General features: G+C 41.6%; 1 protein-coding gene across 1 annotated transcript; it reads right to left on the minus strand.

Annotated features, from left to right (window-relative positions):
* Positions 1-676: 676 nt before the first annotated feature.
* Positions 677-2272, minus strand: LOC109926163 (UDP-glucuronosyltransferase 2A1-like). Its single transcript, XM_048615954.1, is given in 1 exon segment — positions 677-2272. A coding segment is annotated over 1 exon segment (1482 nt). The 5' UTR covers positions 2159-2272.
* Positions 2273-21261: the final 18989 nt, after the last annotated feature.

The raw sequence follows: 21261 nt of genomic DNA on the forward strand, positions 1-21261 counted from the left end.
AGGATGCATGTGTGGAAAAGTCAACCTCTGTATGCTACAATCATGAAAGACAGAAAAACAAATCATACTGCAACAATTCTTTATTAATTTCCATGACTATAATTAGCAATGTCAAGGTGGTAAGGGTATACAGTACTTGAGCAACAAAGAAATATTAAGCCAGCTAAATACCAATTGAACCATGTAGCAGTTCTGGAAATATTTTCCATGATATGGCATGGCTCACTAACTTCCCAGTACATCATTCAAACCAATGGAACATATGGTAAAAGGAACCAAAAGTGCCGACAAAAGCTGACAATGAGTTGTCGTGGAAATCATGAGTTTTTGAAAGCAGGTGGGAGTAGGTGGAGTGGCTGGCACTGCCAGTGATTCCAAGATGTTTTATATTCTTATTTATATTCTTCACCACTTGTGAATGAATATGATGGTTAATTGTGTACAATATGTGGAAAAACATGTTGTTGTTCCCTGTAAAATTTACGTGTGGCTTGGCCATGTCCATATCTGCACAAAAAGACTATTTTTGACTGAAGCACTGTGAGATTCGAATACTGATCATTGTTAAAATTCATGATACAGTCCCTAGAAAGGAAATTTTCCTTCTACATTTAAACTCTCTTATTGTAAAATTGGAAGAACTCAAAGCCCCTCTTCCAATTTGAAAGAATCAACATTACTGAATTTTTTGTTTACTGTTTTGAACAGTGCTACAAAGTTTCCTCAACAGTACAACTGTCAGCACTGTAACTATGAGGAACTGTGACAACAGGAAGATCATCACATCCACACAATAGTAAACATACCAGGGGAGTCAGTAAGACTCTGAGTGTAAATGTGCAGCCCCTTTGTGTCGAGCAACATACTCAATTCAGAAAATACCTCTCTCCATCGGAGTCTCAGGTTGGTCTCTGTGGAGAGCAGAGAGTTTCTGCATATTCTCCCGATAAGAGGTGTTATGTATAACCTCATTCAGTGCCTGCAATAGATCCGTTGACTGCATGGTTGCAACGTTAATCACTTTTGCTGCACCTCGGATTTCAAGTCTGAGTAAGTTATCAAACTGATCAAAAATCAAAGGTATGCCAACTACTGGCACCCCATGATAGATGGCTTCGTAAACTCCATTGGTGCCACTGTGAGCAACAAAGGCTCGTGTCTTTGGGTGTCCTAGCAGGTCATTCTGAGGAATCCATTTTGCCAGCAGTGTATTATTTCCAATATTGGGAGGGATCTTTCCGTCATGTCTCCAGATAACTTTCTGAGGTACTTGAGCAAAGGCCTCTGCTTTTTGCATTGTAATATGCATTGGCAAAGAGCTGACAATGCTCCCCAGTGACATGACAATAATCCCATGTTCCCCTGAGGACTGGACAAACTCTTCAAACTCTAGAGGTAAAGGTTTGGATGGTTTACACTGGAATCCTCCAATATAAACAATATTTGGCATGGTGGGTCTCGGGAATTCAAATATAAAATCTACTCTCATCAGCAACACATCTGCCCTGAGGAGAATAATTTCAATGTCTATATCTGGGCCCGGATAGCGATGGCAGAGATCATTGTAAATTGGCTGAATGAGAAATTTTGAAGTAGTTAACTGAAGAAGATTTAGGAGTAAATTTTGTATTCTTTGCAGAAAACCCACTTTACTTGTAAATTGTGATCCAGTGATTGGGATATATGAAGGTGGTGATGGGGCAGAGAAAAAATGAGCTTCCCCACTGATGAACCATCGAACATTGTACACCAAAGGAATTTTTAAATAATAAGCAAGTATTGGACCGGTACCAAAAGCAGGATCAGTAAGTACTAAGTCAAAATTTGCATCTTCAAGTTGCCTCAAAACAGCTTTGTTATTGAAAATTGCATTGGTAAACTCTCCAGCACAACGATGGTATGAATACAAAGCATTCCTAAGCCAATATCGTAGCTGAACAAAGGCCCATAATGTCAAGCCATTCTTTAAGGCACTCAAAGTTTTTTGTAGGTATGTTTGTATCAAATTTTTAGTTTTATTTTGGCCAAGGCATTCTCGTAGTTGAACCGTAATAGATCGATATAGATCAGACATCTCCTTTGTGTACCAAGCTGTGGAGGAATGGAGCACTGTGATGTTGTGTCCATGAAGTTTCAGTTCTTCTATTAATATTCTCATATTAATCCAATGACTTCCATCAACAGGAACAACCAAAACATCAACCCCATGGGTAACAGGACAAGACAGAGTAAGAATACATGCAGCCAGTAATCTACATTTCCACCTAGAACACTCAATGGTGTGAAAAAATGATATCCAGGTCCTGTTAGAGAATTAAATAGAAGAATTAGTGATAGGATGTAAATATTCAAAATGACATTTCTGCAGCTTCCACTCCTTTAATCTATTCAATATCATGCTTAGACAAAGTTAGACTTGTGACAGCTTTCAGCTGTTAAATCAGAATTCTTAATTCCATACCAATGAATTCTGAGGGTCACTCAACCTAAAATGTTAACTCTAATTTCTCTCCACAAATGCTGCCAGACCTGCTGAACTTTTCCAGCAATTTCTATTTTTGTTTCTGATTTCCAGTGTCTGCAGTTGTTTCGGTTTTTAATTCTGTTGAGTTTGCAGCTTGTGACAAAAATTTAGCAAGTTTTATCAACAGCACCAATAATTTGTATTCCAGTTGTGTCAATACATTAATAAATTGCCCATAGGAGCACTATAAACCAAAATTTGACACTGAGACATATTTGCTGCTTTGGAGCAGGTGGTCAAAGAGACAGATTTTCAGAAGTTACTTAAAGGAGCAAAGAGAGGTAAATGCTTGAGGGAGAGAATGCCACAACTGAGTGCTTAGACAGGCTACAGATACAGCCAGCAATGGTAGGGCAATTAAAATTGGGAGTGTTCAACACCAGAATTACATCAGTGCAAATATCTCCAAGGAATGTGGGATTGGAGTAGAATGGGAAGATAGGGAGGAGTTTAACTAAAATGAATGAGAATTATAAAATTGAGGCAACACAATGTGGAGCTGGAGAAACACAGCAGGCCAAGTAGCCTGAAGAAAGGTCCCAACCCGAAACATCAACTTTCCTGCTTCTCTGATGCTGCCTGGCCTGCTGTGTTCCTCCAGCTCCACACTGTGTTATCTCTGACTCCAGCATTGGCAGTTCTTACTATCTCTGAGTGAGTTATAACCCGACTGCGAAGCCCCCATTTCTGAAGAAGCGTCCTGACCTGAAACATTAACTTTCCCACTCCTCTGATGCTGCCTGACCTGCTGTGTTCACCAGCTCCACATTGTGTTATCTCTGACTCCAGCAACGGCAGTTCTTACTATTTCTATAAAATTGAGGCATTGCTTATCTAGGAGCCAATGTTAAACAGTGCATATAAAGGTGATGGGTAAATGGGACTTGGTGAAAGTAAGGACATTGACAGTGGAGTTTTGGATGACCTTAAGTTTATGGATGGTGCATAGCAGAAAGCTGGTTAGAGGTGACTCGGAAAAATCGAGCCTATAACAAAAACATGGATGAGGGTTCCAGCATGGAATAGCACATAGGCTGTCTTAAAGATGGCATGATATGTGATTGGATGTTCACCTCAAGGTTAACTATGACACCAGGGATGTGAATAGTCTGAGGAAGGGTCACCGGACCCGAAGCGTTAACTCTGTTTTCTCCTCCACAGATGCTACCAGACCTGCCGAGCTTTGCCAGCAACTTTGTTTTTGTTCCTGATTTACAGCATCTGCAGTTCTTTTGTTTTTTATGTGAATGATCTTGTTCAGTCCCATTTTGTGTTGGTGGCATGGGGGGGAATTACAACAACCTCATTTGATGAGAGTCAAATTTAGGTTTCCAAGCAAAACAGTCATGGATTTGGGAAGTAATCAGTACTCAAAAACATCGGAGAGGAGAAGGAAGTTGGGGATGGGTGAAAAATCTGCAAAGGCAAGGGCAACAAGGTTTTATTTAAAGTGAGGGACAATGATGGCAGACCTGAAGAGGGGACATTGAAAATATTAGCTAACTTGGGAAGCAGGAGAGGAAATTGGGTGGTCAGCAATTCACAGGAATAAGGTCATGATGGTTTGGTAGAAATGGATCTCATGCACAAGGTGACCATGAGTGTAGAGAAGACAGAAACTACAAAAGAATTGAGAGATCGGGAATAGGGGCAGTCAGAGCTCTGGGATTTTGACCCACTGGATTCCTGAAAGGGAGAGAGCTACAGAGGGTAGCCAATCAGATGTTCCCTCCATCATAGTGAAATGAGCTCCTTGCACTTACTGTTGGAGATGAGCATGGTGAAGAATTTTTTTGCGGAGGGGTGTTGCATTGGAGGGAACATTAAAATGTGGTCTGTATGAGATGAGAGCACTGATTGGTTGGCAAGTGGACTCTGTTGGTCATGGCGTTGCCATGGAGAATTAACATTAATGCCAGCTGATTGTCAAAGATTATTTAAATTTTAAACAAAGCCAGCTGGCTCTGGTCAAGGCATTTCCTAAGAAATGAACTACAGAATTGCAGTCACTTGCTTTTAAGTTGAAAAGGCACTGTATGTATATATATGTTGGCATACAATGGGGCACTGTGCATTAAAAGATATAGTTTGCAGCACATGCAAATGTGTCACATTCTGAGTGTGACTAACAATCGTAGATACACCTGGTCATGGCCAGAGGGGTCTACCTGCTCAAGCATAGATTTCATGTTCGCATCCTGCACGTTCTTGGTCAGATCCACCGACATCAAGTCAGTGTTTTTCTCTGACCACTGCATCCTGCTGGCTGACTGTCTCCTACAGGATGACTAGTGGGCTGGAAAGGGAATGTGGAAGCTGAATGTGAAAGTGTTGACCTCAGAAAACATTGAGGAGCTCAAAAGGGATCACACAAGAACATGGAGAACCATGAAGTCCCTCTTTGAGTCTCCAGCAGACTGGTGGGAGGCAGTCAAAGGGAACATCAAGCGGTTCTTTATCCTTAAAGGTGTTCAGAGGTGAGAGAGAAGTAAACAAAACTGTCCAAACTCCTGAAAACCATGCAGAACTTTCTCCTGCTGCAGACGACGGGGGTCAATGTCACAGAGGATCTCCAGGAGGTGAACAGCCAGCAAGCATCACTCATTGCCTTTGGGCCCTCTAAGATAATCTTCCGATCCAGGATCCACACCCATGGAGCAAGATGAGATGTGCTCACATTTCTTCTGCCAGAAGGTGCACTGGGAGAGCTCTGTGCTCAGCAGCCTGAAGGAAGAAGATGGCTCAGTAACGTCATCTCAGTCTAACATCCTGAGGATCAGCAAATCCTTTTATGCCAGACTGTATGACATGAAGGTCACAAACAGTGCAGGCTCCCAGTCGTTCCTGTCGTCTACCACAGAGATCTTAGACTACAGCACACGGGAGAGGCTGGACCAAGGATAGATGAGCTGACCAAGGACCTCGAGCCCTTAGAAAAGAATAAAACTCCCAGAAGTAATGGCTTACTGGCCAAGTTGTATTCGGCTCTGTGGGACTTGATTGGCCAGGACCTGCTGGTGATGTACGACAGTACGCTTCTGGAAGGTACCATGTGCTAATCCACGAGGAAATGTATCATCACCCTCAGCTACAAGTGGAAGGTGGAGAGGGAGGAAATTATAAACTGGAAACCAATATCATTGCTGAATGCAGACAACAAAATCCTGTCTAAGGTCATCACCAACTGGGTTAGATCTGCTCTGGGATCAATGATTGACCCCGACCAAACCTGTGCTGTACCAGGCAGGACAATCTCAGAGAGCCTCATCGTCCTCAGGGATATGATTGCCTACTGCAGGACAGGGGGCTGGACACCTGCTTTATCAGCTTGGACCAGGAAAAGGCCTTTGAAGGATATCATACACATACATGTGGGACATGCTCTCCGAAATGGGCTTTGGGGAGGGAATTTGCAATTGGATCCGACTGCTCTACGCCAACATGGTTAGTGCAGTCTCAATCAATGGGTGGGAATCAAAAAGCTTCCCATTCAGATCCGGAGTAAGGTAGGGCTGCCTACTGTCTCCTGCCTTGTCTGTGTGTTTTATAGAGCCTTTTGCTGAGTCCATCAGGAAGGATGTGAGCCTGAGAGGGGTGACTAATACAGGCAGCGGTGGCCTGCAGGTCAAAGCCTCCCTGTCCATGGATGACATCACTGTTTTCTGCTCGGATCCACCATCAAGAGCATCTGTGACCAGTTCGAACTGGCCTTGGGAGCCAAGGTAAATCGAGGCAACAGCGAGGCCATGGATAACACAGTGTGGAGCTGGAGGACCACAGCAGGCCAGGCAGCATCAGAGGAGCAGGAAAGCTGATATTTCGCGTCAGGACCCTTCTTCAGAAAATCATCCCGACCCGAAACGTCAGCTTTCCTGCACCTCTGATGCTGCTTGGCTTGCTGTGGTCCTCCAGCTCCACACTGTGTTATCTCTGACTCCAGCACTGGCAGTTCTTACTATCTCTAAGAGTGAAGCCATGTTCTTTGGGAACTGGGCAGGCAGATCCTTCATTCACTCGCATCAGGCCAGATTACCTGAGGGTGCTGGGAATATGGTTTGCAGGGCCTGGGGTGTGCACAAAATCTTGGGAGGAGTGCATCACAAAAGTGAAGCAAAACCCGGTGCTTTAGGAGCACTTCTCATTCTCCATTGCAGATGACAACCTGGTCATCAGCTGTGAGGGACTCTCTCTGTTGTTGTTGTATGTGGTGCAGGTCTGGCCCATCCCTCAAAACTACGCTGGTTCTGTCACCTGAGCCATCTTCCATTTCATGTGGAAACCGAAGATAGACCGTGTCTGCAGGGATGCCATGTACAAAACTCTGATAAGCTGGGGAAGAATGTACCCAACATCGCCATCACCCTGATGGCCACCTTTCAGTGTTGCTGCATCAAGCTGTGTGTAGACCCTCGGTATGCAAACACCAAGTGTCACAACATACTGAGGTTCTACCTGTCCCCGGTGTTGCAAGGGAAGGGGCCGGCCTTGCTGCTGTGGAACGCTCCAAGCAGTTGGACTGTTCCATACTACCTATCCTTCACAGAAATTTGCAAAGAAAAACACCTTTGACCACAAGTCCATCGGGAAGTGGTCAGCACATAGCGTCCTTGAAACCCTGAGGAAAGAAGAGAGGGTGGATCCTATCATGTGGTTCCCTGAGCAGACTGTTAGAGTCATTTGGCAGAATGCCTCATCACCAGAACTTTCTAACAAGCACCAAAGCATCACTTAGCTGGTGGTGAGAAGGTCACTACCTGTGAGATCCTTTATCTATGCCCGGTCAGCCTGCATCATCACACGCTATCCTTGAAGCAGCTGTGGGGTGTGGGGGGAGGTGGTGTTGAAACTGTCACACATCTCCTGCTGGAATTTGCCTTTGCAAAGGAAGTCTGAAGAAAGATGCAGTGGCTTTTGTCGAGGTTCATCCCGAGCAGCTCCATTACGTGGGACTCTGTTCTCTACAGTCTGTTCTTCAGGACGCACACCAAGACAATCATTAACTGCGCCTGGAGGACCATCAATTCAGTGAAAGACGCTCTCTGGTCTGCCCAAAACTTGTTAGCCTTCCAAAACAAGGAGTTGACCATGACTGTGTGTTGCAGTCTGGCATATTCCCGGATTCAGGACTACATGCTGATGGATGCTTTAAAGCTTGGGGCAGCTGCCACCAAGGTGCAGTGGGGAAAGACCATTGTCTGAGGTCTTTCTGCTGAAGCTGAATGGGGGTCCATTCAGTTATCAGACCCTTTCAGTATCTTAAATATATGTAAATATTAGTGTTGTATGTATAAGAGAGGTCTTTGGTTTTTCAGATAATCAAAGTCTCATGTTTTGTTTGTTTATTTGATATGCAGCTGTACAGAACCAACCGCATTTGTGACAATGTGTATTAACAAAGAGATTTTGTATGAATTAAGTACTTTTTTAAATTAAAAAAAATCCTAAGTTGGTTGTTCACATAATTCTTTGCACACTCAGGTTTATGTAGCAAATTTTGCTCAATCACAGAATCACATCTAATATTTGACATAGTCATGTGAATTTTGGAAGCACAGGTTGAATTTGTGTGCTCAGTATCTTGCTTGTTTGAACAGCTGAAGGGATATACTGTTTGATATGTTCAGCAATGGTACACACATCTTACATATCTGGCATCAAACTGGCACTGAAGTTTATATAACCCATTACTCATTTATTTGACAGGCAAATGCCTTTTTGACTTGACAGCAACATCCTGTTAGTGACGAATACCACTCTTGTTGCAACTGCAGAGCAGTAGCATGAAACAGCAACCTGTTGCTCATAACTTTACGGATACCTCATCCGTCCAGTAAATTCTGAGGTAGACTGGGCACTTTCCAGGATCGAATGTACTGGCCTTAGTCTCATTCATGATTTTGCACTATCTATAGTGAGAAATAGAGTCATAGAGTGGTACAGCATGGAAACAGCCCCTTCAGTCCAACTTGTACATGCTGACCACATATCCTAAATAAATCAAGTCTCATTTGCCAGCATTTGGCCCATATCCCTCTAAACCCTTCCTATTCATACACCCATCCAGATGCCTTTTAAATGTTGTAATTGTACCAGCTCCATTACTTCTTCTGACAGCTCATTCCATACATGCATCACTCTGTGTGGAAAAAGTTGCCTCTTCGGTCCCTTTGAAATCTTTCCCCTCTCACCTTAAACCTATGAGCTCTAGTTTTGGATCCCCTACTCTAGGGAAAAAAAACTTATCTATTCACCCCATCCATGCCCCTCATAATTTTATAAACCTGTATATCCCAATCTCTTCAGCTTCTCCCTGTAGCTCAAACCCTCCAACCCTGACAAAATCCTTGTAAATCTTTTCTGAACCCTTTCAAATTTCATAACATCCTTCCTATAGCAGGGAGACCAGAACTGCACACAGTATTCCAAAAATGGGCTAACCAATGTCCTGTCCAGCCGCAACATGACGTTCCAACTCCTATACTCAATGCACTGACCAATAAAGACAAACATACCAAACACCTTCTTCGCTACCCAATCTACCTGCGATTCCACTTTCAAGGAACTATGAACCTGCACCCTAAGGTCTCTTTGTTCAGCAACACTCCCCAGGACCTTACCATTAAGTGTACAAGTTCTGCCCTGATTTGCCTTTCCAAAATGCAGCACCTCACATTTAAACTCTAAATTAAACTCCATCTGCCACTCCTCGGTCCATTGGCCCATTTGATCAAGATCCCATTGTACTCTGAGATAACCTTCTTCACTATCCATTTCAGTACCAATTTTAGTGACATCTGCAAACTTATTAACCATCCCGCCTATGTTCACATCCAAATCATTTATATAAATGACGAAAAGCAGTGGACTCAGCACCGATCCTTGTGGCACACTGCTGGTCACAGGCCTCCAGTCTGAAAAGCAACCCGCCATCACCACAAGGTGCAGGGCTGGATGAACACAACAGGCCCTGAAGGGTCTAGGCCCAAAACGTCAGCCTTTCTGCTCCTATGATGCTGCTTGGCCTGCTGTGTTCATCCAGCCCTGCACCTTGTTGTCTCGGATTCTCCAGCATCTGCAGTTCCTACTACCTCCATCACCACCCTCTGTCTTCTACCTTTGAACCAGTTCTGTATCCAAGTAGCTAGTTCTCCCTGTATTCCATGTGATTTAACCTTGTTAACAAGTCTACCATCAGGAACCTTGTCAAACGCTTTACAGAAGTCCATATGGATCGCTTCCACTGCTCTGCCTTATCAATCCTCTTTGTTACTTCTTCAAAAAACAAGGTGTCAAGTTAGTGAGACACGATTTCCCGTGCACAAAGCCATGTTGACTATTGCCAATCAGTCCTTACCTTCCCATTACATGTAAATCCCATCTTTCAGGATTCCTTCCAACAACTTACTACTAATATCAGGCTCACAGGTCTATAATTCCCTGGCTTTTCCTTACCACCTTTCTTAAACAGTGGCACCACATTAGCCAACCTCCAGTCTTCTGGCTCCTCACCTGTGGCTATCAATGATAGAAATATCTCAGCAAAGGGCCCAGCAATCACTTCCCTAGCTCCCCACAGAGTTCTAGGGTATACCTGATCAGGTCCTGGGGATTTATCCATCTTTATGCGTTTCAAGCCATCCAGCAGCTCCTCTTCTGTAATATTAATATTTTTCAAGATGTTATTTATTTTCCCAAGATCTCTATCTTCCATATGCTTCTCCACAGTAAACAATGATCAAAATACTTGTTTAGTATTTCCCCCATCTCCTGCAGTTCCACACGTAGGCAGCCTTGCCGATCTATAAGCAGCCCTATTCTCTCCCCACTTACCCTTTTGTTCTTAATGTATTTGTAGAATCCCTTTGGATGCACCTTAACCCTATTTGCCAAAGCTGTCTGATGTCCCCTTTTTACTCTCTTGATTTCCCTCTTAAGTATACTCCTAATGCCTTTATACTCTTCTAGGGATTCACTTGACCTCTGCTGTCTATACCTGACATATGCTTCCTTCTTTTTCTTGACCAAAACCTCAATTTCTCTCATCCCTTTACCTGCAAACATCCACCCCCAATCAACTTTTGAAAGTTCCTTCATAATACCGTCAAAATTGGCCATCTCCATTATAGAAATTTAACTTTCAGATCCAGTCTATCCTTTTCCATCAATGTTTTCAAACTAATAGAATTATGGTCACCGGCCCCAAAGTGCTCCCACACTGACACCTCAGTCACCTGCCTTGCCTTATTACCCACGAGTAGGTCAAGTTTTGCACTTTCTCCAATAGGTACATCCAGATACTGAATCAGAAAATTTTCTTGTACACACTTAACAGCATCCAAGCCCTTAACACTATGGCAGTCCTAGTCTATGTTTGGAAAGTTAAGATCCCCCACAATAACCACTCCTTACAAATTTGTTTCTCAATTTCCTGCTTACTATTGGGGGCACTGTAATACAACCCCATTATGTTGATCATCCCTTTCTTATTTCTTAGTTCCACCCAAATAACTTCACTAGAAGTATTCCCAGGCATATCCTCCCTAAGTATAGCCGTAATGTTATCCCTAATCAAAATCGCCAATCCCCCTCCTCTCTTGCCCTCCTTTCTATCCTTCCTATAGCATCTATACCTTGGAACATTATCATAGAATCATAGAATCCCTACAGTGTGGAAACAGGCCATTCAGCCCAACAAATCCACATCACCCCTCCAAACAGCATCCTGCGCAGACCCATTCCCCTACCCCTGCATTTCCCATGTCTAAGCCACCTAACCTAAACATTCCTGGGCACTATGGGAAATTTAGCATGGCCAATCCATCTATCCTGCACATCTTTGGACTGTGGGAGGAAACCGGAGCACCTGGAAGAAACCCATGCAGACACAGAGAGAATGTGCAAACTCCACACAGTTTACTAGCCCAGTGACAATAACAATGCACCATTGCCTCCCCCCTGCCAGTCCTGTCCATCCCTGAGTCACATATCTGTAATTGCCATGATATCCCAGTCCCATGTTCCCAACCGTTCCCTGTGTTTATCTGCCTTTCCTGTTAGGCTCTTGCATTGAAATAAATGCAGTTTAATTGATCAGTCCCACCTCGTTCTCTGCTTTGTTCTTGCCTGCCCTGACTGTTTGACTTGTTCCTTTTCCCAACTGTACTAGCCTCAGACTGGTCTCTTTCCTCACTATATCCCTGGGTCCCACTCCCACCCCCACCCCCTTACTAGTATAAATCCTCCCAAGCAGCTCTAGTAAAACTCCCTGCCAGTATATTAGTCCCCTTCCAATTAAGGTGCAATCCATCCTTCTTATGCAAGTCACTTCTACCCCAGAACAGATTCCAATGATGCAAAAACATGAATTCTTCTCCCCTGCCCCAGCTCCTCAGCCACACATTCATCTGCTGTATTCTCCTATTCCTACCCTCTCTAGCTTGTGGCACCAGGAGTAATCTAGATATTACTACCCTCGAGGACCTCCTTTTTAAATTCCTGCCTAACTTCCTATATTTTCTCCTCAGAATCTCATCCTTTTCTCTTTCTATATTATTAGTTCCAATGTGTACAATGACCTCCTGATGTTCGCTCTCCCCTTTGAGAATATTCTGCACGCTCTCTAATATATGCTTGATCCCAGTGCCAGGGAGGCTAAGATGTGATTAATAGCCACCATCCCACAGGATAGCCTTGAATTGTCCTATTTTAACATCATGAAAATAACTCATCTGCATTTGATATCTAACCTTTATCCTTTATGTGTGCAACAGTAGCAGTAAAAACAAGTTCACGAGAATGTCAAGGTGAAAAGAAGTGAAAGACCATGCCGATCATTAGTACAGGTTCAAATTTTACCCGTTTAACCTTTGTTTTAATTATTTTATTACCTTAAGTATATTACAACAAAACATTCCCCTACTTTCAGGATACAGTTCCTCACAAAACACGTGATGGTGTTTGCAGCGTACGTCAGGGTAAACGAATTAGGAGCATGCAATTTGTATGGAACAATAAAAGGTCATTCATCTATCCGATCTGCACAAGAGTTTCCAGCCTCATCTCACCTTCCAGCTCTTTGTTGTACCCTATTAAATTTGGTACTTCAGGTGCTTTTCCAAGTACTTTTTCAAGAACAAAGAGCGGCCTTAATCAAAAGCAAGCTTCTTAGCACCAAAAATGTAGAGTCACTCTGAAAACAGCCTTTTTAATTACAAAAACAGCTATCAACCATTGCCTTTTGCCTTCCTGCCACTGAGCCAATTGCGGATCCAGCTTGCCATTTTCCTATGGCTCCCATGTGTTTGTAGTTTTCTGACCAGTTGGCTATATGAGACTTTCTCAAGTACCTCAGAAACACAGACAGAAGAAATTATCATGGAGAGTGAGGAAATAGCAATGGCGCTCAACTAATATTTTGCGCCTGCTTTCACAGTACAAGACACAAATTACATCTGATATCCAGGGGCTAAAACAAGTGAGGACGTTATGGCAATAAATAACAGCACAGCAAATGTATGAAAGAATCTTAGAGGACAAATAGTCATTATATCCCCAGGACTAAGAGTGATGCATCTACACTTGCTGACTATTCAGTGGGAAGGTAAGCAATGAGGAGGACAGTAATTAGACATAGTCAGAAAACTATGCCTTAGTAAGACATTGACACTGAGCAACAAATTAGATCTATATTACCAATCATAGAATCCTTACAGTACAGGAAGAGGCCATTTGGCACGTCAAGTCTGCACAGACCCTCTGAAGAGCAACCTACCCAAATTCAGTATTTACCATGGCAAATCTAGCTAGCCTGCACATTCCTGGACACTATGGGAAATTTAGCATGGCCAATCCAGCTAACCTGCACATCTTTGGACTGTTGGAGGAAACACAGCATCTGGCAGAAGCCCACACAGACACAGGGAGAGCACACAAATTCCACTCAGATAGTCACTCAAGGGTGGAATTGAACCTGGGTCCCTGGTGCTCTGTTGCAGCAATGCTGGCCACTGAGCCACCATACCACCAATGCTGTAAAGTCCTTTCTGGTTTTAAATATAGATTATGAGTCAGACCCTGAGAAATATCTTTGTTGAAGGAAAGAAATAATTATTCAGCCAGTGTCATTGTCGAGCACTTCAAGATGAGGTGAAACAAAGCATTAGATAATATTGATATCATTACTTCACTTCTCACAACCATACTTGTATCCTTTGACGAAGATTACAAATATTTTTCTAGTTTATGGAAAATGTTGTGCAGTAGATGCTTGGCCATAAAGCTTTGTTTTCAGACAGCTATACTTACAACATTTAGGATTCTTTTAATCAATATCCAGCAGGGTAACATGCATCACATTTCTCTGGACCAGATTCAAACCTTCATCTGAGTCATAAAAGAACAAGATTCCAACTCACTGCCCCATCTCCTGTTTACTGGGCTTCCAATGGAGCAATATAGGTGATTGCATAATGAGAATGTAAAGCTCACCTAAGTGCCTGCAGCAGATTAGTTGACAACATGGTTGTGAAATGCAAGTAGATTTCCTGCATGTCGTGGTGGTAACAATCCGTCGTTATCCTGCAACAATAACTTCTGATTCAGGTCAAATTGGTTTTCCACAATTAACTTCCATACATATTGACTCGTGACAGCACTTTTCTACAGATTACATTAAATGGCAACAATTTAAAAAAAAAACTGGCTCCTAGGAGTTATCAGTCCTGACTGTCTTCCATCAAAATGGCATTAATGGCTGTTTAATTGCACAAGTAAACTTTAGGCTTTGTAGTGACTTCTGAGTGTTCTGACAGCACTCTACCTTTTGGAGAGAACAGTTACCAATTTTTGTACTGTTCAACCACTCTAAGCTTTCGCTCCTTCAGTTGTTTGCATCATACTTTATTGTACTGCAATGCATCAACTTTTTTTTATTCATTCAGAGGATGAGGGCATCCCTGACCAGGCCAGCATTTATTGCACATCCCTATTTGCCCTGACGGCAGTTGAGAGTCAGCCACATTGCCGTGGGTCTGGAGTCACATGTAGGCCAGACCAGGTAAGGATGGCAGTTTCCTTCCCTAAAGGACATTGTTGAACCAGAGATAGTAAGAACTGCAGATGCTGGAGTCAGCGATAATACAGTGTAGAGCTGGAGAAACACAGCAGGCCAGGCAGCATCAGAGGAACTTTCCTGCTCCCAGGCTTCCTGCCTGGCCTATTAGTGAACCATCTTGGAGTATGTAACAAAAACTGAAATTGCTGGAGAAACTTACCAGGTCTGGCAATTTATGTGGAGTGAAAGCAGAGAACTTTTCTGAAGAAGGGTCACTGGAATCAAAGCAGTAACTCCGCTGTCAGTTCTGCTGAGTTTCTGCAGCAATTTTTGTTTCAGATTTCCAGCATCTGCGGTTCTTTGTTTTACCTTGGAGTAAGCGAGTTGTTTGTGGGATCCTTATACTGTGAGAGATAAACGTAACAAATATATTGTTCAATTCTATGTGAATCAGTATGGGGAATATACTAATGTCACACTTGATCAAAGATTTGAAATGGGTACTGGAAAGGAGGGAGGAAAACAGAAGAAGGGTCTAGACCCGAAACGTCAGCTTTCCTGCTCCTCTGATGCTGCTTGGCCTGCTGTGTTCATCCAGCTCTACACCTTGTTATCTCAGATTCTCCAGCATCGGCTGTCCCCACTATCTCAGGAAAACAGACATACCATGTTTTCATAAAATACAGAATAGATTGGTTGGAATTGACGGAAGCTAGTACTTGGTGCCCTCAGGTAATGACAAAATACGAGAAAACCATTCTCACAAATGCCAAAAAAAAACTTATTTCTAAGACAATGTATGAACAATCTTTCTTAAACCACACAATAGAAAAGCTGCCAAAGGAAATAGTCACAGCCCAATCATTTTAAGAAATTTTCAAGATTCATCTTTAGATTATTTCCTTTTATAGTTAATAAAAAGTTAACAAAGTATCTGTAGGTTCTCTGGAAAATAAATCTGGGGAATTAATTACGGAGGATAAAGAGATGACAGATGAATTGAACCAATTTTTGCATCAGTCTTCACCAGAGACAATACAATAGCATCCCAGAAACAGCTGTAAATCAGGAATTGAGAGGGTGCAAAGGTAAATGTGAGGAGATATTCTTGGGCAAGACAGAAAAGGCAAGGGAATATATGATGAATGATAAGACCCTGGGAAGCACCGAGGATCGGAGGGATCTTGGTGTGAGTGTATGCCAGTCCCTTCAGCTGTCAGGACCAGTTGATAAAGAGTTTAAGAAGGCATATTGTTTACTTGTCTTTATTGGCTAAGGCACAGAGTTTAAGAGCATGGAGGTTATGTCAAAACTGTATAAAAAGTTATTTAGGCGACATGTAGAGTATCGTGCTCAGTTCTGGAATCCACAGTATAGGAAGGATGTGGTAGCACCAGTGAGGGTGCAGAGGAAATTTTCCAGGATGTTGCCTAGACTGGAGAGTTTCAGTTATGAAGAGAAATTGGACAGACTGGGGTTGTTTTCCTTATAGCAAAAAGGATTGAGTGGGCATGTGACTGAGATGTGTAAAATTATGAGGGGCACAGATACGGTAGACAGAATGAGAATTTTCCTCTTGATGGAGGGATCAATGACCAGGAGCATAGATTTAAGGGAAGAGGCAGAAGGTTTAGAGGAGATGTGAGGAAAATGTTTTTCACCCAGACAGTGGTGGGAATCTGAAACTCATTCCCTGCAAGGATGGTAGAAGCAGAAACCCTCATAACATTTAAGAAGTATTTAGATATGCACTTGCAATGTCAAGGCATACAAGTCTATGGGCCAAGTACTGAAAATAGGATAGGATAGTTAGGTGGTTGTTTTGACTGGCACGGATGCAATAGATCAAAGAGCCTTTTTCTGTACTGTAGATTTCTCTGACTCAAAAACTCAAGAAAATTACAATTACCAGGGAAATAGTACTGAGTAAATTGTTGAAAATTGTTGATAGATTTCATCCTTGGGTCTTAAAAGAAATAGCTTGTGAGATAGTTGATGTGTTGGTTATAATTTACCAAAACTCAATAGTTTTGGGGAAGTATCTTTTAGACTGGAAAATATCTAATATCCTTTATTCAAAAAGGGAGGGAGGCAGAAAGCAGGAAACTACAGGCCAATTAGCTTAACATCTGTCATAAGGAAAAGTTTGAACCTATTATTAAAGACATTATAACAGAGCATTTGAATAATTTAAAGGTAATCAGGCAAAGCCAACATGATTTTGTCAAAAGGAAATCACGTTTAACTAATTTATTGGAATTCTTTGAAGAAGTAACTTGCACTGTGGATAAAGGGGAATCAGTAGCTGAATGGTACTTAGATTTCCAGAAGACATTTGATAGGATGTCATATCAAAGATTATTGTAGAAAATAAAAGCTCTTTGTGTTGGTGGTAACATATTGTCATGGATAAAAGATTGACTGACGAACAGGAAGCAGAGCATAGGAATAAATGGGTCTCTTTCAGGTTGGCAAGATGTTACAAGTGGTGTGCCACAGGGACCAGTGTTAGGGCCTCAACATTTTACAATTCATATAAATGATTTGGATGCAGGGACCAAAGATTTTGTAGCTAAATTTGCTGATGACACAAAGCTAGACAGGAAAATGAGTTATAAAGAGGACATAAGGAGCTTACAAAGGAATTGTTAGGTTACGTTAATGGGCAAAGATCTGGTAAATGGGTTACAATGTGGGAATGTGTGAAATTGTCCATTTTGGCAGAAAGAATAGAAAAGAAGAATATTACCTAAATGGTGAAAGGTTGCAGAGCTCTGAGATGCAGATAGATCTAGGTTTGGTAGTGCATGAATTGAAGAGGTTTAGTATGCAGGTACAGCAAGTAATCAGAAAAATAATAGAATATTATGTTTTATTGTGAGATGAATTGAGCATAAGAGTCAGGAGGTTAGGTTTTAGTTATACAGGGGGAACTCGTAAGAGTGCACTGTGTACAGTACTGATCACTGTCCTTACAGAAAGATGTTAATGCGTTGGAAGTAGTCCAGAGAAGGTTCAATAGACTAAAAGCTGGAATGAGTGGTTTTCCTTTTGAGAAAAGGCAAGACAGCCAGACCTATATTCTCTGGAGTTTAGAAGAGTCAGAAGTAACTTAATTGAAACATATAAGATCCTGAGGGGACTTGACTGGGCAGATGTTGAATTTCCTCTTGTGGAAAGAACTAGGAGTCCTAGATTAAACATAAGTGATTGCCCATTTAAAACAGAGATAAAAAAGTTTATTTTCTCTCACAGGATTTTGATTCTTTCTCTTGCTCAAAAGACAGTGGATGCAGTATCTTCAAATATTTTAATGGCAGAGGCACATAGATTCTTGATTACAAAGATTATCAGGGGTATGCCAAAATGCAGAGTTGATGTCAAAATCATATCAACCCTGATTATTGAATGGTGGAGCTAGCTCAAAGGGCTGAGTGGCCTATTCTTGTTCCTTGCTTGTATGCTTATATACGTTCTAACTATCAGCATTACTATTTCAGCCTGGTTTAGCTAGGACTGCCACTACCCATACAAATGTCAGCAGATGACGCTATTAGCACAATACAACAAAAGTAGAAGCAGAATCCTCAATTATTCAAAATGTCTATGGTAGTACATAAATTGAGTTTGCCAGGTTCTCTAGCATACATGGCAGTACAGGCTCGAATTTGGAAGAATAAAGGTACAAATGTGATTTAGATTAAATTAATTAATGTAGGGAGAATTGAATATACAGAAGTTTCCCTGGGAGACAATGGCATTAAATAGTTTATACAATGTTAACACATATTAGGATAACTAAGCTAGTCCATGACTGATAGATCATTTATCTTTGAAACTGGTTGGATGAACTGCAAAGTATTTTCTGGCCTATAACCCCTGGACATAATTTTAAAATTGAGAAATCTAAGGTCCAAGGTGCTAGAACAATTGAAACAAAACATTGATATTTGTTATGATGAGGAGTGACTCAAAGTTTACACATCTCAACAGTTTTAAGGAGGTGGGGATTCCAGACTTGACAGGTTAGATGGTTCTAGGCACTGCTGTCAATGTTATGATGAAGAAAATGCAGTGGGGCAATGCAAAGTTGAAATGAGTAGGGCAGAAGCAAACTAAATTTACAATAATGTTCAGATAAGAATGTGGAAAGTCTGGATTTATAACAAGAAAGTTAAATTTGTAAGTTTCAAAATTCAGAGCCATGAAGTAATTGTTTTAGTTACCTAAATATCCCTTGCTAAGCATTATTCTGTTCAATATATCACGAATGTTGTCAGCGACGGAATTGTAAATTAATTGAAAATTGATCAAACGTAGCTTGAAAGTATGGATTGATCCATCAAACATTAACAAAATAAGTTCAATGCCGTTGCTATTGTTGCACAAGGTACAGAAGTGTCACTTCAGGGCACATGGAATCATTGTAAACTGTGTGCAGGACCATGTATAACTTCAAAAGAACAGAAAAAATTGGTGGAGAGGGCAGATAAGTAGCAGGTGAAGTTCAATCAGGAGAAAAGCGAGGTGATTTGCTTTGGGAGGCAAGCATGGGGAGACAATATTAAAAAGGTTACTACTCTAAAGGGGTGCTGGAGCAGAGGGACATGTGCATAAGTCATTAAATGTGGCAGAACAGGTTGATAGAGCAGAAAATAAAGCATACAGGATCTTAGACTTTTTTAATAGAGCAAGGGAGTATGTCTTTCATCTATGACACTATTTTGGCTTCAGTTAGAGCTTTGCATTTAGTTATGGACATTGTACTTTAGGAAGGATGCTATGGAGAAAGTGCAGAAAAGATTTATGAGAATGATTCCAGGGATAAGGAATTTCATTTATGAAGATAGATCGGAGAAGCTTGGACTGTTCACTTTAGAGAAGATGAGTTTCAAGGAAGTTCTGATTGAAGTACTCAAAACCATGAGAGTTTTGGATAGACTAGATTGGAGTAAATGCTCCCACTCATGAAGGAATAGAGGATGACAGGCAGAGATTTAGAGGTAGTAGGAACTGCAGATGCACTTAGCACAAGAAGCAAAATTGAAATGAGGGAAAACGTCATTTTCACACTGTGTGTGGTTAGGGTCTGGAATTACATTGTCTGAGAGTGTGGTGGTAGCTGACTCAACTGAAGTATTCAAAAAGCAATGAGACTATTACTCGAAAAGAAACAGTCAGACTCGAACCATGCAAAACAGGAACAGGAATAGGGCATTCGGCCCCTTGAGTCTGCTCCACTTTTCAACAGGATCATGACTCATCCCACATTTCTCACATCCACTTTCCTGCCTTTTCCCAATAATCCTTGATTCCCTTATTGATCAAGAGCTTATCTATGCAAGTCTTAAATATAACACGGTCTCTGCCCCCACATCTTTCTGTGGCAAAGAGTTCCAAAGACTCACAACCCGCTGAGAGAAGAAGAAATTCCTCCTCATCTTAAATTAGTGCCCTTCAGTTCTGAGACTATGCCTTTTCTGAACAGTTTCCAATGAAATAATATCTTTCCTTAAATAAGGGGAGCAAAACTGCTCACAATGCTCCAGATGTGCATTGACTACAAAAGTTGGGATGTCATGTTGCCGCCGTCCAGGACTTTGGTTAGGCAACTTTTGAAATACTGTGTTCAATTCTGGTCTCCCTGCTATAGGAAAGATGTTGTTAAACTTGAAAGGGTTCAGAAAAGCTTTACAAGATGTTGCCAGGATTGGTAGGTTTGAGCTATAGGGAGAAGCTGAATAGGCTGGGGCTATTTTCCTTGGAGCATCGAAAGCTGATGGGTGACGTTATAGAGGTTTATAAAATCATGAGCGTCTTGGATAGGGTGAATAGCCAAGGTCTTTTTCCCGGGGTAGGAGAGTCTAAAACTAGAGGACAGTGGTTTAAGATGAGAGGGGAAACATTTAAAAGGGACCTAAGGGGCAATGTTTTCACACAGAGGGTGCTGTGTGTATGGAATGAGCTGCCAGAGGAAGTTGTAGAGGCTGGTACAAGTACAACATTTAGAAGGCATCTGGATGGGTACCAGAATAGGAAGGGCTTAAAGGGATGTGGGCCAAATGCTGGCAAATGGGACTAGAATTATTCAGGATATCTGGCAGGCATGGATGAGTTGGTCCAAAGGATAAGTTTCCATGCTGTACATCTCTATGGCTCTAAATCAGTCATTGTTTCGTGTCGAGCGACCCTGCTTCAGAACACATTTGAAAATCTTTTACATATCTTTAAAATGTCAAATTCTGCAACATAAATCAAAAATTAAATCAGATTCAGCACTTTGAAGCGTAACAACATACAAGGCAGAGACGAATTTCAGATTTTTATGCAATAAAATGAATAATAAGAGTACATCAAGTAAATGTTACTTACATTGCCTAAAATTCACACATGCAATTGAAAAACTTTAAACGTTATGCATATTCGGACAATAACTGCAAAGGTTGCAATGCTACAACATGATCATGTGAATTGCTGCAGAGTGCAGCCACTCATTAAGATGATGAATTTTTACACTGTAACAATTCTATGATTATCAATTTCATGATGGTTATAAATTGTCCAAGCGTAACATAGCAAAGCCATGGAAATTGAATAATTTTGCTTTCAGCAAAAATTGCAATGAATGGACTGCAAAATAATAATTTATTTGCTATTCCTTTATAACCAAAACTACAATAATTGG

The sequence above is a fragment of the Rhincodon typus genome, chromosome 33, assembly GCF_021869965.1.
Source record: "Rhincodon typus isolate 14 chromosome 33, sRhiTyp1.1, whole genome shotgun sequence".
NCBI lineage: Eukaryota > Metazoa > Chordata > Chondrichthyes > Orectolobiformes > Rhincodontidae > Rhincodon > Rhincodon typus.